At 46.3% G+C, this 16769-nt stretch overlaps 2 protein-coding genes across 2 annotated transcripts; both read left to right on the forward strand.

Annotated features, from left to right (window-relative positions):
* Positions 1-5621: 5621 nt before the first annotated feature.
* Positions 5622-9934, forward strand: LOC308521536 (uncharacterized protein C2orf78-like; the record flags this gene model as incomplete). Its single annotated transcript, XM_081094609.1, has 3 exons — positions 5622-5628; positions 9033-9770; positions 9924-9934. The coding sequence occupies 3 exons, from the start codon at positions 5622-5624 to the stop codon at positions 9932-9934; spliced, it is 756 nt and encodes a 251-aa protein (XP_080950735.1).
* A 693-nt stretch (positions 9935-10627) lies between these two features.
* LOC308521537 (uncharacterized protein C2orf78-like) lies at positions 10628-12493 on the forward strand (the record flags this gene model as incomplete). Its single annotated transcript, XM_081094610.1, has 1 exon — positions 10628-12493. The coding sequence occupies one exon, from the start codon at positions 10628-10630 to the stop codon at positions 12491-12493; it is 1866 nt and encodes a 621-aa protein (XP_080950736.1).
* Between the last annotated feature and the right edge of the window lie 4276 nt (positions 12494-16769).

Raw genomic sequence — 16769 nt, forward strand, 5'->3', positions numbered from 1 at the left:
GGGTATGAGGATCAAAGGCTGCACGATAAGGAAAGAACTGGGAGTTGGATCGGTGAATGAGGGTCAGGGGGTAAGCACCGTGGGAAGAAAGGAACTTGGGCCATGGCCAGAAAGGCCAAAAGCGGGGAGAGGTTATGGATCTATAAAGAGAAGCAGGAGGTGGGTGTATGGCAGAAGTGAGAAGCAGGATCTGAGATGAGTGCTAAAAGAGGAAAATTTGAATAGAGTTGAGAGGGCAGAAGCTGAGTCTAGGTTGACCAGGAGCAATGTAAAAAGTCTCTTGGGAAGTTGGCCTTATGTCTCATGACCACTAGATAAGTATTTCAGAAAACAGATTCAGGACACATTTCCTATGGTTTGGATTGCCTTATGCATATATGATTGCAGTTGGGGAAAGTGAGAACAAATTAGGGGAATCTACCAGATGAGTGGCAAGGGCTTAGAGTTATCCTGGGGAAGCTGATAACAGGGGCCTACAGAAGTGAATGTCTGCAGTAGGAGGCCCACCCAGGACAGGACGTGGGAAATAAATGATCATTGACTGCACACCTAGGTCCAGGCCCATGAGTACACCACTTCAGTTAACCTTCACAACATGCAAGGCCAGTATCCCTGTGTCACTTTACCGGAGAGGTTCAGTAATGGGCTGAGGTCACACTGCATGCAGTAGAGTGAAGCCTCCATTGGAGGCCTGTCTCTGAAGGCTTCAGTATTTGTAAGTGGCCATAGGTCGCCCACCTGGTTTTCAGAACACAGCATCCAGAGCTTACTGGTGCATGAGATCAAACGTCAGATGAAGCCTAAACATTAACTTGAAGGGCAAGCTAGGGCCTGCTGCATGATCCCAGGCTGCACATGCCGCCTTGTCTAAACACCACCATCAACTGAGCAAAGCCCAAGAGAAAAATCCCGGGAAGCATCCATGTCCACTGGCAAGAGCAATAGGCACACTGGGTCTCAGGTGAGAGCCCCCTCACTGCAGTAGCTGGGGATTCCCATGATTTCCATGGGAATACTGAAAAGGAGAGACTGGTCTGGACTGCAGATATTTAGCTCGTAGTGTTAGTCTCATATTACATATTAGCATCAGGAATTTGGCAATGTAATGCAGGATTCCAAGAGGGAAAGCCTTGAAAAAATTTATAATTTTAAGCCATATCTCTACACTGCAACACTTCCCACAATTTCTTCTCAGGTAAGAATGCACCATCTTTGAAAAAACTCTTCTTATCTAATAATATACAAACATGGTAATTGACCATACCTCCGCTCTACTTCCCATTGGCTAATCAGGGCGATATGCAAATTATCTGCCAACAAAGATAGCGGCTGGCAGCCAGGCAGCTGAAGGGAACATGAGGCTTGCTTGCTCCAGTGATGGAGCTAGCCAAGGTTCCCAGGCTGCTGCAGCCGGGCTCTGAGCTCCAGTCTAAGCAACAATGTTGCACTTATAGAAGCTAAACAAACCCCAGGTACCTGCTTTCAGCCAGCTGGCCTAGGAGCTGGAGCCGCAACAAAGTTTCAATTACAGAAGGTAAATAAATCCCAGAATAAACAGAAAAAAAGAAAAAAAGGAGTGACTGGGAGCTTCAGTTGCAGGCTTGGCCCGCCTGAAAACAGCCCTCAGCCCCTCATCCAGGCTGGCCAGGCACACCAGTGGGGACCCCCACATTAAAGGGGGTGCAGGCAGCCTGAAAACAGCCCTCAGCCCCTCATCCAAGCTGGCCAGGCACCCAAATGGAAACCCCCACCCTGAAGGGGGTGCGGGCAGTCTGAAAACAGCCATCAGCCACTCATCCAGGCTGGCCAGGCACCCCAGTGGGGACCCCCACTCAAAAGGGGGTGCGAACAACCTGAAAACAGCCATCAGCCCCTCACCCAGTCTGGCCAGGCACCCAAGCTGGACCCCCACCCTGATCCGGGACACCAGTTAGGGCAAACCAGCCGGCCCCCACCCATGCACCAGGCCTCTATCCTATATAGCAGGGGTCCTCAAACTTTTTCAACAGGGGGCTAGTTCACTGTCCCTCAGACCATTGGAGGGCCAGAGTGTAGTTTAAAAAAAACACTATGAGCAAATTCCTATGCACACTGCACATATCTTATTTTGAAGTAAAAGAATGAAGCGGGAACAATTACAATATTTGTATTTGCATGTGGCCCGCAGGCCGTGGTTTGAGGACCCCTGCTATATAGTAAAAGGGTAATATGCAAACTGACCCTTACAGCAGAAGGACTGGGAATGACTGGTCACTATGACACACACTGACCACCAGGGGGCAGACTCTCAACGCAGGAGCTGCCCGCTGGTGGTCAGTGCGCTCTCCCAGGGGGAGCTCTGCTCAGCCACAAGCCAGGCTGATGGCTGCCAGCACAGCGGTGGTGGTGGGAGCCTCTCCTGCCTCCTCAGCAGCGCTAAGGATGTCCGACTGCAGCTTAGGTCTGCTTCCCGCTGGCAAGTGGACATCTCCCGAGGGCTGCCAGGCTGCCAGAGGGATGTCTGATTGCCATCTTAGTCCCAATCCCCCAGGGAGCAGGCCTCAGCCAGCAGGTGGTCATCGCCCAAGGGGTCCCAGACTGAGAGAGGGCACTGGCCGGGCTGAGGGGACCGCCCACCCAAGTGCACAAATTTTTGTGCACCGGGCCTCTAGTATCTCATAAGATGAAATGTTGGCCTATAAATGAAAAATGTGGCTTTGGAGATTCCATCTGTAGGAGCTATCTTCTTCTGGCTTCTTGGCCTCTTGGGTCACACACTTCATACACAATGGAAGTAAAAAGCCCAAGGTGGATTGATCCAGGCACCCTAAAAGCTTACCATCAAGAGAAACTACTAGATCCATTGACTTCCTCCCCCAAGCCAGCTTAATCCATAGATAGCATGGGGTAAAGTAGGTTTACAGTTGAGTATGGGAAACACAGACTTTATGGTTGTATGATTATTTATACATAATTGTACTATTTTCCACACACACAACTGTAAACCTACTTTTGCCCACCCTGTGGAAGCCTGGGTTAGCAACACAGCACTGTCTTCTCACAGTCACAAGAGGGCTAGTGAGAAAAGCACTAACCAGGGGAAGAACAACAGAGGCACCCAGGCCACACTGGGCTGACTGTACACATCTGTCCCTTTTGTTTGTGTGCACAGCATAACTCACCACAGTGTCCTTTTTCACAGGCCCCTTTTTAAGTTTCTCCACAAAATCCATCAGATCAAGCTAGTTCATGATGCTTCAAGATAAACGCCTCAAGGGAGAAATATGCAATATGTCTTACCATGGTGGAATCTTTGAAAATAAGACTAGGGTGCTGCTGGGAATGCAGACTGGTGCAATCACTGTGAAAAACACTAAAGACTTTCCTCAAAAAATAAAAAGATAGAACTTTCATTTGACCTAGTGATCCCATTTCTAGGAATAAATCCTAAGAAACCAGAAACACCAATCAAAAAGAATATATGCCCACCTATGTTCAAAGCAGCACAAATTAAAGTAGCTAAGATCTGGAAAACAGCCCAAGTCCCCATGAGCAGATGAGTGGATAAAACAGCAGTGGTACATTTACACAATGAAATACTATGCGGCTGTAAAAAAAGAAAGAACTCTTACCATTTGCAAAGCATGGATAGACCTGGAGAGTATTATGCTAAGCTCAATAAGCCAGAGAAAGAAAGGCATTACATAATCTCACTCATATGTGGAATCTAATGAACTAAATAAACTGATGAGCAAAGTAGACCTAGAGATATAGAAGCATGGAACGGATTGACAAAATTTAGAGGGAAGGTGGGGGTGTGGGTGCGGTGTGATGAACTGGGGAACTTGTATGCATGTATGCATAGCCCATGGACACAGAAAATGGAGTGCTGAAGGTAGAAGGCGGGATGGCAAGAGTGCGGTGGGTGGAGGGGTTCCATGGAGGGAAAGACAAAATAGAAAATAAAGGTGACATCTCTAATACAACAATAAAGATGAATAAATAAATAAAAAGTACGACTAGGAAAAAAACAAATGAACAAAACCAGAGCATTGACACACAGCATAACGACAATCTCTGTTCTGCAAACACACCAATGATTTATATAATTGAGCTAATATGACATAAAAGAAAATGAAAATATATTGAAGATTACACCTGTAGTGAGCAAAATGCCTTGCATTTGTTGCACTAGATAAGTTGTGTATACATGTAAATTGTCTGTTGTCTTAATACAAAATGAGACCAAAATGTGTCAACATCTTTTCCACTGAACCTAAAATATCCACATGAATGTTTTTGTCCTGTACAATTTCACTTTGCCTGTCACCTAGTCTCCAAGAATGTCCTTGTCTTTCTCTAACTAGTCTCCTCCTCACTTTTGCCTGGCCGTGCACCCAAGCATGGCAGACAGAGAATCCTGGAGGCCCAAAGTTCTACAGCGCCTGTTGCAAAGGGGGAGGAGACTGCAGTAACTGCCACACTGGATCCACTTTATGAGAGAAGGAGAAGGGAAAACATCGTGAAGGCCTCTCGCGTATAATACAGTAGGATGCCTACATGGCCCAAGGAACCAGAGAGAGCAAATTACGGGCAGAAGAAGTGCAACCAAAGGCTGGAAGAGGAAAGGTTTGCAGTCAGCTGACACCTAGCTCTGTGGTCGTTGCTTGTAATGGACAGAGCCCATTGGGGGAAGCGTCAGACACTACAAAGAAGACCCTGCTGCTGGAAGTGGACAGGGAGTAACATCCAGGAGTGTCAGAATGCAAGATCAAAGCTTCTCTACAAACAATGCCTACAATGAAGAAGGAGAAAAAATGAGAGTGGTAGGAGATGCTAGTCAACCTAGCCTGGCCCTGCCCAGCTCTGGGGAGGTAGGATTCAAGGAGAAGAAACTACAAAAAAAGAGCCCTGGACCACATCATTCTGCACAAAATACACTCAAGAAACTTCATTTTACTGGTCAACCAACGGACAGAGAGAGCTCCTTAATCCCTCCCCTTGCTCCTCAAAAGCCACAGTAAATTCACTTATGACATGGACTGGTATGATTTCAGAACAACTGTAAGTGTGCAACCTAGATGCCCCTTTCCATTCTCTCTAAGATAGTAGCAATATAGATAATGGTAAACATGTTATACAATATAATATGGAGAATATAAGCAACTAGTAGTTAATTATATTCATGCATGTCTATAACAAACATTGAGATTATTTCCCTAGCGTAAGAGCCTGGGGAAAGTGAGACTACCACAGCTGTATTGTCATCTCGCCCATCTGTCCTGAGAGCTCAGCCATGCAGGTGTTGGTTTAGCTCCGCTACCACTCCCTCCATCCAATCCTGTCTTCTTGGGAACCTGACCTCCCGATTGGCTCTCTCATCCCTTTAAACTGCCTGCTTTGTGACATCATTCTCCCACCAAACCTACCACCACCTGGTAGAATCCTGGGGTGTCCATGGAGTTGTCTGTAAATAAATTTGGATCATCGCAACTGACCAGTGACCAGTAACTGGTGACCAGTGACCAGTGGCCAGTATGACCAGTGACCTTCGTACTGGACACACGTGCTCTTTGGCTTCAGCCACTGAGACATCCTCATCCCTTGCATCTAAAGTTGATATTTGCTCTTCTTCTCTGACCATGTCAGGTAAGGAGAGAACCTTTTTAAAGTTTTTCATTAGATGTTTGCCCCTAAATTTAGCAATAGAGTCAAAAGAGCAGAGAATAATTTGGGGAAATAGTGATTGAGAAGTCTGCAGACCTAATTTCAGTTGAGATTTTGACATCTACTAGCAATGTGACTTTGGACAAGTCATTGACTCTCTCACAAAATCTGTTTTGTCGTCATCTGCTACATTCGGATGTTAGATTGGCTGTGGACTCTAACCCCTTCCTTTTCTAATATGGAGTTTTAAAGAACACTCCTGTTGACAATGAAATCAAGACTTCTTGATAGTGTTTCAACAGCAATAGGAAGAAAACCTAAGTCATGGAGAAAACTAGCAATACATACATATATAGATGTATGATGTCTCATGTGTAATGATCTCCCACCACCAAGGTTTCAAGTTTAGTATTTTAAATTGAGTGCTGTTCCAAAGGTAATATTCATGTGGTTTTGGAGTTTGCTATCCAAAGTAGGATAACAGAGGAAATAGGGAGAGAGGATGGAGAGTACTGGGCTCTAAGAAGGCAAGTATTTCAATGTAAAAAAATTAGAACATTTTTCATCAGCACAGGCCTACGGGAACCAAGAGGGAGGAAAAAACACAACCGAGAAGGAGGGAAAAGTATAAAAATTAACAAGGAGAGCGTGAAAGAGCTCATGAGAACAAAAGGTAGTTTGGAATGGAATATTGGAGGGAACCAAAGATTTTAAATAAAAGCAGAAAGAGTAGAGGGTGAAATCAGCTCGGACTAGGGCAAAGTAATGTGGATCTCAGCAAATGCTTGCATTGATAGAATAGGAAAGAAAGTAAGGCTGGGGTAGGGTACCACTAGCCAAAGCCGTGTATCAACACAATCCTATTCAGTTGCCTGTTTTCTTATTGCCTCTCTGAACACAGATGGCATGTGACAGTTTGCAATATAAACATTTAAAAACGTGTTTCAGAAATGATGTTTCTTATATACAAGAAACTAAGAAAGGCGATTATCTAGAGCCGTGGTCGGCAAACTGCGCCTGGCGAGCCACATGCGGCTCTTTGGCCCCTTGAGTGTGGCTCTTCCTTAGCCTTAGGAGTACCCTAATTAAGTTAATAACAATGTACCTACCTATATAGTTTAAGTTTAAAATATTTGTCTCTCAAAAGAAATTTCAATCGTGGTACTGTTGATATTTGGATCTGTTGACTAATGAGTTTGCCGACCACTGATTTAGGGCATTGGAAATAACAGAATTTTCAGTGTTTCAATTCATTCTGATTTTTAAACTATGACAATGTTTCGTCTAGTAAACGAAATAATTTAAGACCTAACAGAAAGATATGTCCTAAATAGAATCAGAAAGAATACACCCTTTGTGTGATTAGTATGTTCGAAGTCAAAGATGCTCTTCATCTTCAAAGTTATTTTCTTCCTAACGCAGACAGCACGCTGATACACAGCCATTGCCTCATTTCAGGTCAGAGCTGCTTAAGGAAAACAAGAGAGCATCAAGCCCCGCTTCGCTAATTTCATAGTTCTCACAAAACAATTGTTTAGATTCTCTTGGGGATTCCTATATTAATGTGTGTTTTTTAAATTGAAATCTATTGATGATGGTTTTAAGACTTTGGGTACGACATCCTTTCCTGGATTGAAGATGATGACAATCTAGGTTTTAAGATAAATATAAAAACCTTCATGATACATTTCAACTGTTCTCTTCTCTTTGTTTTAAGGCTATTTTAATTGAAATACAAATATCTAATATACTAAGTATTTCTTATTTACTGGGGTATAGTCAGAGAAACACAAATGATTACAATAATGGAATTCCTTTACATTTACTTTGCTCTCCGCTTTAAAGTAGTATTTACTGAACTATTGGTCTGCATTTATGGGAGGCACATATACATCAACAGTGGTTGCAGTGTGCTGCTTGTTATGCATTTTCTACTGATAGATCTCCTCTGTCCATATGTACTGGCTAAGAACTTACTCAAAATCACCTATTGTGGGTTGTTTCTGGTTAACAGTATTCACTACAATAGAATAGGCAATATTTACTTTTATGATACTGATGTATGAAACAGAACTTCATTCTCTAGTAAATTTATTAGGCTTTGACGTTTGCCACGTGCCTCACTTCTTGAGAAACTCACCGTCAGATAGCCATTTTGAGGTAGGATCAAAAATCAGGCATAAAGACAGTAAGAAACACCCTTTAAGTTTACCAACTGCATTGAGCTTCTATGAGAATTATAGGAAGAGCACGTGAAGGGCACAGGCAAAATGAGACGCTGAAGATTGTTATGACAATTGATGTGCTGTCTTCCCATGGACAAACAAACATCTGCATCAGAAGTTCTATTGCTCTTACATGTTGGCAGTGTAATGCGCAGAGCTCTGGCAAGGAAGTGGGGATGTTTAGGTGATGGAAGCAGGTACTAATACTAACATAGGGAGAGAACCGATCCGTAGTTTCCTCACTCGTGAAATGAGAATGCTAGAACAGGGTTTCTCCAAGGACTTCTGGTTCGAAAATGCTTTAATTCTAGGAAAGAGCATACAAATCAATACTGCTGTAAGTTCAAGAGCGAGATAGGTCAGGGAGTGGTTGCTTCTAGCCTGGAGAACAATGTATAAACCACACCACTTGGGTCTTGTGTACATTTTTGCTCAAGTTTTTATATTATATATAAACGCCTAAGCGACTGAATGATCAAAAGAGTGAATGACCAGTTGACTGGCCGCTATGACATGCACTGACCACCAGGGGCAAACGCTCAACGCAGGAGCTGCCCCCTGGTGGTCAGTGTGCTCCCACAGTGGGAGCACCGCTCAGCTGACTGATGGGCACCAGACACCTGGGCTCATGACTGGAGCAGCTGCAGTGGAAGGAGCCTCTCCCACCTCTGCGGCAGTGCTGCCACTACCACCAAGCTGGAGCTGCCCAGCGCCGGGCCCTGGCTCGGGCTCCTTCCCGGTCCACCTGCTGCTTCCTGCACTACTACATCCCTCAGGTCAAAACCAGCAGTCCAATATCGCCCCAGGGGCCCCGGATTGTGAGAGGGCACAGGCAGGCTGAGGGACCCCACCAGTACATGATATCTCTATTTTATTGACTTCAGAGAGGAAGGGGAAGGGAGGGAGAGAGAGAGAAACATCAATGATGAGAGAGAATCATTGATTGGCTGCCTTCTGCAGGCCCCTTACTGGGGAATTGAGCCCGCAACCTGGGCTTGTGCCCTTGACTGGAATTGAACCCAGACTCGCTGGCCAGTGCTCTATCCAACTGAACCAAAAGAGCTAGGGCTGAAAGCAACAATCTTAAAATAATGCTGCTTTTTCACACATATTGTTTATCAATCTCTCTGATGTTTTTCATCACCCTCTTGTTCCCTACAGAGAATTCCAAAAATCCACCTTTCCTTGGAATTTCAACCTCTCTGCAACGCTCTCTTCCTGTGGAGAGCAATGCAGGAAGTGTCTGCAATTTCTATAGTGCCTCTGCTCCAGCCAACAGTTCACCATGGCTCCTGCCATCAGCCTCTGGCGCCTCTTTCCAACCTCTCATGGGTGGTGCCCACTTTTACCAACATTCTTGCACAACCATGTTGTCTCAAATTCCTGGCCAGAGCCCAATCTCCATTCCAGCTGCTTCCAATCCGAAAGTTTTTGAGTGGGCTCTTACAGGAGACACTGAAAAGAAGTCATCATCACTCAGAAACTTCACTGTGACTGTCACTGACCAGGACACAACTGTCTCCTCTATGTCTCTGGCGTCCCAGTGTGATAAACACTCAGATGCCTATAATATGGCCCCTCAGTATCCATCACTTTCTGTCAACCTTGTTCAGGGGGCACCCATTCAGGGACAGAGCCTGTCACATCCCTACCAGGTGGGAAATCATGTGTGTTACTACAATCAAGGCACAATGGACCCTCTGCTCTCTGAAGAGGGTGGTCCCTACCTGCAGTCCTATGGCTCTGTGTCTTACACAGAGAGCAGGGCCTCTGTCCCTGACCCAGGGATGGTCATGGTGCTAAAGGAGGCTCAGTCCACAAGTATGATACCACCAGCCTCCACCTGTGGAATCTGCTACTCTGTGCCTCCTCATCCCATCACAAAGACAGGTTTTCAAGGTGAGTCCAAGCAGTCACAAGGAAGAGGAATAAGGTCAGCATTCAAAACTAGGGTCAATCTGCAGCTGTGAAGTGGTGAGTCCTCAGACAGGTAGAATGTAAGTCCTGCGACTTTCACCACTACCACCCTCAGTCAATGCCCCCCATTGTCAGACTCCTTATGAGGACACCTGACAGAGGTGGGAAGGTGGGAAACTAACAGCCATGGATGCTCCATGTAGGAGAACTCCAAGAGCATACCAAGGGACACCACACTTTCCACTGCCCTTCCTGATGAGTCCTCCTGTACTACAATGACGCAAGAAACTCCCTTGATTTATTGTTTTAGTCTCTTTCTGAGGCCTTTCAGTACATTATTGTGATAGTGCCCATTGAACGTTCCATCACTTCCTGAGTTGACACCTGGATTTAGGATCATGTGTTCCAACATCTTGTCCAAAGCAAACAAGCCATTATCTCCCCTTGCTTATAGACTTGGTCAGGAAGAGCTCCATTCCCTGTCTTAGTCCTTGGTATGAAGTGTTTTCATTCACTCAGGAAAGTAGAGAGAATTACAAGGGTTCCATATGAGAATGAGAAACATTTCTTAAAAATCACTTTTATTTTTTATTTGACTTATAACAACCCTGTGAAATGCAAAGAAAATCCTTTAAAAAAATGACATCAAATGGTCACCATGAAGAACCAGAACAGTTGCCTTTTATCTCCTAGCACACGATGCTGTTCATGATCCTGCAAAAGAGCTTGTAGGGATGCCTTTCCCACTGTTGGAAGGCACATGATTGTTGCAATGGTGGTGCTGAGGGAGCATCTTATTGCCAGGGACTGACCGACTTCCCCTTGATTCCATTGTAGTGATGGAGACTTCCCTGGCATTGCAACTTCCAGGCCAACTATTTTATTTACCACCTACTCAAGAATTCCTCAAGTCCGGCAGTAACAGACATATCCAGGTACTTGAGAGTTATCCACCACCTCAGAGTGGGGACATGTCAATGGCACCCCTCGTCCAGAGTCCTAGTCACCTCCTGGCACTGCCTCCAGCTCCAAACCAGGAACAGAAAGAGAATAAGAATGTGAAGAATATTAAAACCAAGCTTCCCAAGCACCTGAATGGGTACCAGTTCCCAACAGAAAACGAAGCTGCTCCACTGCTCCCTTTAGAAGCCCCTGACATTCCACAGGTGCTGGCCTGCATTGATTGCCTTGGCCAAGAGGAGCAGCCTGGTTGTGACAACTCTGGTTTGGGAAAGAACAGCCTGAGTCTTAAGGACCAAGGGACACTTGAAAATGGGACTGAATCTAATGACAGTTTTGCAGACATCGACACCCTGGTGGAGGGTATTCACCTTCCACAGGTCTTAACTTCCTTGGATGACCTTGATCAGCCCCAAGGACCCAAGGTGATCAAAACCAAAGACACCAGGGGCCTCACGTTGCACGAAGTGCAGAAAAAGTCAAGTGTCAGAAAGACGTGCTCTGATCAAGGCAGGAAGATCAAACACAAAGCCTCTGAGTCTATCAGTGATGCTCCCAAGGCCAAGATCAAGCCCGAGAGCCCAGATTGTGTGTTTGTGGGAGAACTGGTTCCTTGCAATGCTGCAGCTGGTGGCAGGGCTCCTTCGAACATGGCCAAGCATTCTAACAGCAAACCTCAGAAAGCTGCAGCCAGCAGGACCAGCAATACGAGGAGAAATGGGCAGGAAAACGCCAAAAGAAACAAGGAACACTACTCCAAGAGAGCTGAGGAGAGGAAGCAGTCAGGGAACAAAGTCAAGGCCGAGGAGAAGCCAGCCATTCCCAAGATGAAGAGGAAGAAAAGTCATCCTGAGCTGCCACAAGAGGCCATCAAAAAGCCTCGCAGCAGCCTCGGTATGCACATGCTGGAGTCTGTGCAGGTTCTCCATGCACTGGGCAAGAAGAGGGATGAGAAAGCTGACCTGTCTTCCTTGCGGGCCCTGGGAAACTCACGCAACCCCAAAGGCCCCCAGCCACGCCCAGCTACCAAACCATGGCTGGTTTCTCCCCGCGAGGGCAAAGGTCCTGTGAAAACTCAAGTCAATCCCCAAAAACCATATGCAAGTGCTGACAAAGGGGCTCCACCTCCATCCCAGGACAAGCTGCCTTCTCCCGGGAAGGTCAAGCTGGTGCCATTGGTTTTTCCAACCATGGACAAGCCTCAAGCTCCACCTGTTCCTCGCAGGCCACAGTCTCTGGCATCATGTCGGCCTGCTGTGACCAACCCTGCCAAGCCTGCTGCAGTCAATGCATCCCTGCCAACTCCTGCATCTTTGATAGGCCCTGCCAAATCAGCTCAGCCAGTATCATCCAACTCAGCTGGAGCAGGTTTGAACAACCGCGACTGCCCTAGTGTCCCTCCGCCTCCTGCTTCTAGGCCTGGGACCTACAAAGCCTCATCTTGTGCTTCTTTCCAGCGGGAGCCTGTTCACTCTGCTGTGAGCCAGCCCCGGGCTCCGCTCAAGCCTCACAACCACTATCTACTCCAGGATTTCGCCCTCCAACCAATTCCGTGGAGGAAATCTGAGGTTCGGGGGCCAGTCATGTCAACACCCATCACCAATGAGCAGAGGCCAGATCGAGAGGCCATGAAGAGGAAGGCTCAACTAGAGCGTGAGAATGCTGCCAAATTGGGGGAAATGCAGCATTTCATTGACAGGGAAAAAGAAATGGACATTTCTCTGTACTATGGCTATGTGATGTAGGAGATGCTGGGAGTACTGGTGCTTTTGTGTACCTGCTGTTTTTCCATAGATAGATAGATAGATAGATAGATAGATAGATAGATAGACAATAGAGAGATAGATAGATCATACATAGATAGATAGGTAGATGGATAGATGGATAGATAGATAGATAGATAGATAGATAGAAATTTCTCAATCTTGGTATATTTTATAACGTAATAAAATTGAATAAGTATTATAAATTAGCATTTAATAATAAAGAAGTATTTTGTGTTTTGAGATGCTGTTAACTGTGCTCTTTCTTTGGTGGGTATGAGGATCAAAGGCTGCACGATAAGGAAAGAACTGGAAGTTGGATCGGTGAATGAGGGTCGGGGGTAAGCACCGTGGGAAGAAAGGAACTTGGGCCATGGCCCGAAAGGCCAAAAGCGGGGAGAGGTTATGGATCTATAAAGAGAAGCAGGAGGTGGGTGTATGGCAGAAGTGAGAAGCAGGATCTGAGATGAGTGCTAAAAGAGGAAAATTTGAATAGAGTTGAGAGGGCAGAAGCTGAGTCTAGGTTGACCAGGAGCAATGTAAAAAGTCTCTTGGGAAGTTGGCCTTATGTCTCATGACCACTAGATAAGTATTTCAGAAAACAGATTCAGGACACATTTCCTATGGGTTGGGTTGCCTTATGCATATATGATTGCAGTTGGGGAAAGTGAGAACAAATTAGGGGAATCTACCAGATGAGTGGCAAGGGCTTAGAGTTATCCTGGGGAAGCTGATAACAGGGGCCTACAGAAGTGAATGTCTGCAGTAGGAGGCCCACCCAGGACAGGACGTGGGAAATAAATGATCATTGACTGCACACCTAGGTCCAGGCCCATGAGTACACCACTTCAGTTAACCTTCACAACATGCAAGGCCAGTATCCCTGTGTCACTTTACCGGAGAGGTTCAGTAATGGGCTGAGGTCACACTGCATGCAGTAGAGTGAAGCCTCCATTGGAGGCCTGTCTCTGAAGGCTTCAGTATTTGTAAGTGGCCATAGGTCGCCCACCTGGTTTTCAGAACACAGCATCCAGAGCTTACTGGTGCATGAGATCAAACGTCAGATGAAGCCTAAACATTAACTTGAAGGGCAAGCTAGGGCCTGCTGCATGATCCCAGGCTGCACATGCCGCCTTGTCTAAACACCACCATCAACTGAGCAAAGCCCAAGAGAAAAATCCCGGGAAGCATCCATGTCCACTGGCAAGAGCAATAGGCACACTGGGTCTCAGGTGAGAGCCCCCTCACTGCAGTAGCTGGGGATTCCCATGATTTCCATGGGAATACTGAAAAGGAGAGACTGGTCTGGACTGCAGATATTTAGCTCGTAGTGTTAGTCTCATATTACATATTAGCATCAGAAATTTGGCAATGTAATGCAGGATTCCAAGAGGGAAAGCCTTGAAAAAATTTATAATTTTAAGCCATATCTCTACACTGCAACACTTCCCACAATTTCTTTTCAGGTAAGAATGCACCATCTTTGAAAAAACTCTTCTTATCTAATAATATACAAACATGGTAATTGACCATACCTCCGCTCTACTTCCCATTGGCTAATCAGGGCGATATGCAAATTATCTGCCAACAAAGATAGCGGCTGGCAGCCAGGCAGCTGAAGGGAACATGAGGCTTGCTTGCTCCAGTGATGGAGCTAGCCAAGGTTCCCAGGCTGCTGCAGCCGGGCTCTGAGCTCCAGTCTAAGCAACAATGTTGCACTTATAGAAGCTAAACAAACCCCAGGTACCTGCTTTCAGCCAGCCGGCCTAGGAGCTGGAGCCGCAACAAAGTTTCAATTACAGAAGGTAAATAAATCCCAGAATAAACAGAAAAAAAGAAAAAAAGGAGTGACTGGGAGCTTCAGGTGCAGGCTTGGCCCACCTGAAAACAGCCCTCAGCCCCTCATCCAGGCTGGCCAGGCACACCAGTGGGGACCCCCACATTAAAGGGGGTTCAGGCAGCCTGAAAACAGCCCTCAGCCCTTCATCCAAGCTGGCCAGGCACCCAAATGGAAACCCCCACCCTGAAGGGTGTGCGGGCAGTCTGAAAACAGCCATCAGCCACTCATCCAGGCTGGCCAGGCACCCCAGTGGGGACCCCCACTCAAAAGGGGGTGCGAACAACCTGAAAACAGCCATCAGCCCCTCACCCAGTCTGGCCAGGCACCCAAGCTGGACCCCCACCCTGATCCGGGACACCAGTTAGGGCAAACCAGCCGGCCCCCACCCATGCACCAGGCCTCTATCCTATATAGCAGGGGTCCTCAAACTTTTTCAACAGGGGGCTAGTTCACTGTCCCTCAGACCATTGGAGGGCCAGAGTATAGTTTAAAAAAAACACTATGAGCAAATTCCTATGCACACTGCACATATCTTATTTTGAAGTAAATAATGAAGCGGGAACAATTACAATATTTGTATTTGCATGTGGCCTGCAGGCCGTGGTTTGAGGACCCCTGCTATATAGTAAAAGGGTAATATGCAAACTGACCCTTACAGCAGAAGGACTGGGAATGACTGGTCACTATGACACACACTGACCACCAGGGGGCAGACGCTCAACGCAGGAGCTGCCCGCTGGTGGTCAGTGCGCTCTCCCAGGGGGAGCTCTGCTCAGCCACAAGCCAGGCTGATGGCTGCCAGCACAGCGGTGGTGGTGGGAGCCTCTCCTGCCTCCTCAGCAGCGCTAAGGATGTCCGACTGCAGCTTAGGTCTGCTTCCCGCTGGCAAGTGGACATCTCCCGAGGGCTGCCAGGCTGCCAGAGGGATGTCTGATTGCCATCTTAGTCCCAATCCCCCAGGGAGCAGGCCTCAGCCAGCAGGTGGTCATCGCCCAAGGGGTCCCAGACTGAGAGAGGGCACTGGCCGGGCTGAGGGGACCGCCCACCCGAGTGCACAAATTTTTGTGCACCGGGCCTCTAGTATCTCATAAGATGAAATGTTGGCCTATAAATGAAAAATGTGGCTTTGGAGATTCCATCTGTAGGAGCTATCTTCTTCTGGCTTCTTGGCCTCTTGGGTCACACACTTCATACACAATGGAAGTAAAAAGCCCAAGGTGGATTGATCCAGGCACCCTAAAAGCTTACCATCAAGAGAAACTACTAGATCCATTGACTTCCTCCCCCAAGCCAGCTTAATCCATAGATAGCATGGGGTAAAGTAGGTTTACAGTTGAGTATGGGAAACACAGACTTTATGGTTGTATGATTATTTATACATAATTGTACTATTTTCCACACACACAACTGTAAACCTACTTTTCCCCACCCTGTGGAAGCCTGGGTTAGCAACACAGCACTGTCTTCTCACAGTCACAAGAGGGCTAGTGAGAAAAGCACTAACCAGGGGAAGAACAACAGAGGCACCCAGGCCACACTGGGCTGACTGTGCACATCTGTCCCTTTTGTTTGTGTGCACAGCATAACTCACCACAGTGTCCTTTTTCACAGGCCCCTTTTTAAGTTTCTCCACAAAATCCATCAGATCAAGCTAGTTCATGATGCTTCAAGATAAACGCCTCAAGGGAGAAATATGCAATATGTCTTACCATGGTGGAATCTTTGAAAATAAGACTAGGGTGCTGCTGGGAATGCAGACTGGTGCAATCACTGTGAAAAACACTAAAGATATTCCTCAAAAAATAAAAGGATAGAACTTTCATTTGACCTAGTGATCCCATTTCTAGGAATAAATCCTAAGAAACCAGAAACACCAATCAAAAAGAATATATGCCCACCTATGTTCAAAGCAGCACAAATTAAAGTAGCTAAGATTTGGAAAACAGCCCAAGTCCCCATGAGCAGATGAGGGGATAAAACAGCAGTGGTACATTTACACAATGAAATACTATGCGGCTGTAAAAAAAGAAAGAACTCTTACCATTTGCAAAGCATGGATAGACCTGAGAGTATTATGCTAAGCTCAATAAGCCAGAGAAAGAAAGGCATTACATAATCTCACTCATATGTGGAATCTAATGAACTAAATAAACTGATGAGCAAAGTAGACCTAGAGATATAGAAGCATGGAACGGATTGACAAAATTTAGAGGGAAGGTGGGGGTGTGGGTGCGGTGTGATGAACTGGGGAACTTGTATGCATGTATGCATAGCCCATGGACACAGAAAATGGAGTGGTGAAGGTAGAAGGCGGGATGGCAAGAGTGCGGTGGGTGGAGGGGTTCCATGGAGGGAAAGACAAAATAGAAAATAAAGGTGACATCTCTAATACAACAATAAAGATGAATAAATAAATAA

Source organism: Myotis nattereri (genome assembly GCF_964212035.1).
Source record: "Myotis nattereri genome assembly, chromosome: 6".
Classification (NCBI taxonomy): Eukaryota; Metazoa; Chordata; class Mammalia; order Chiroptera; family Vespertilionidae; genus Myotis; species Myotis nattereri.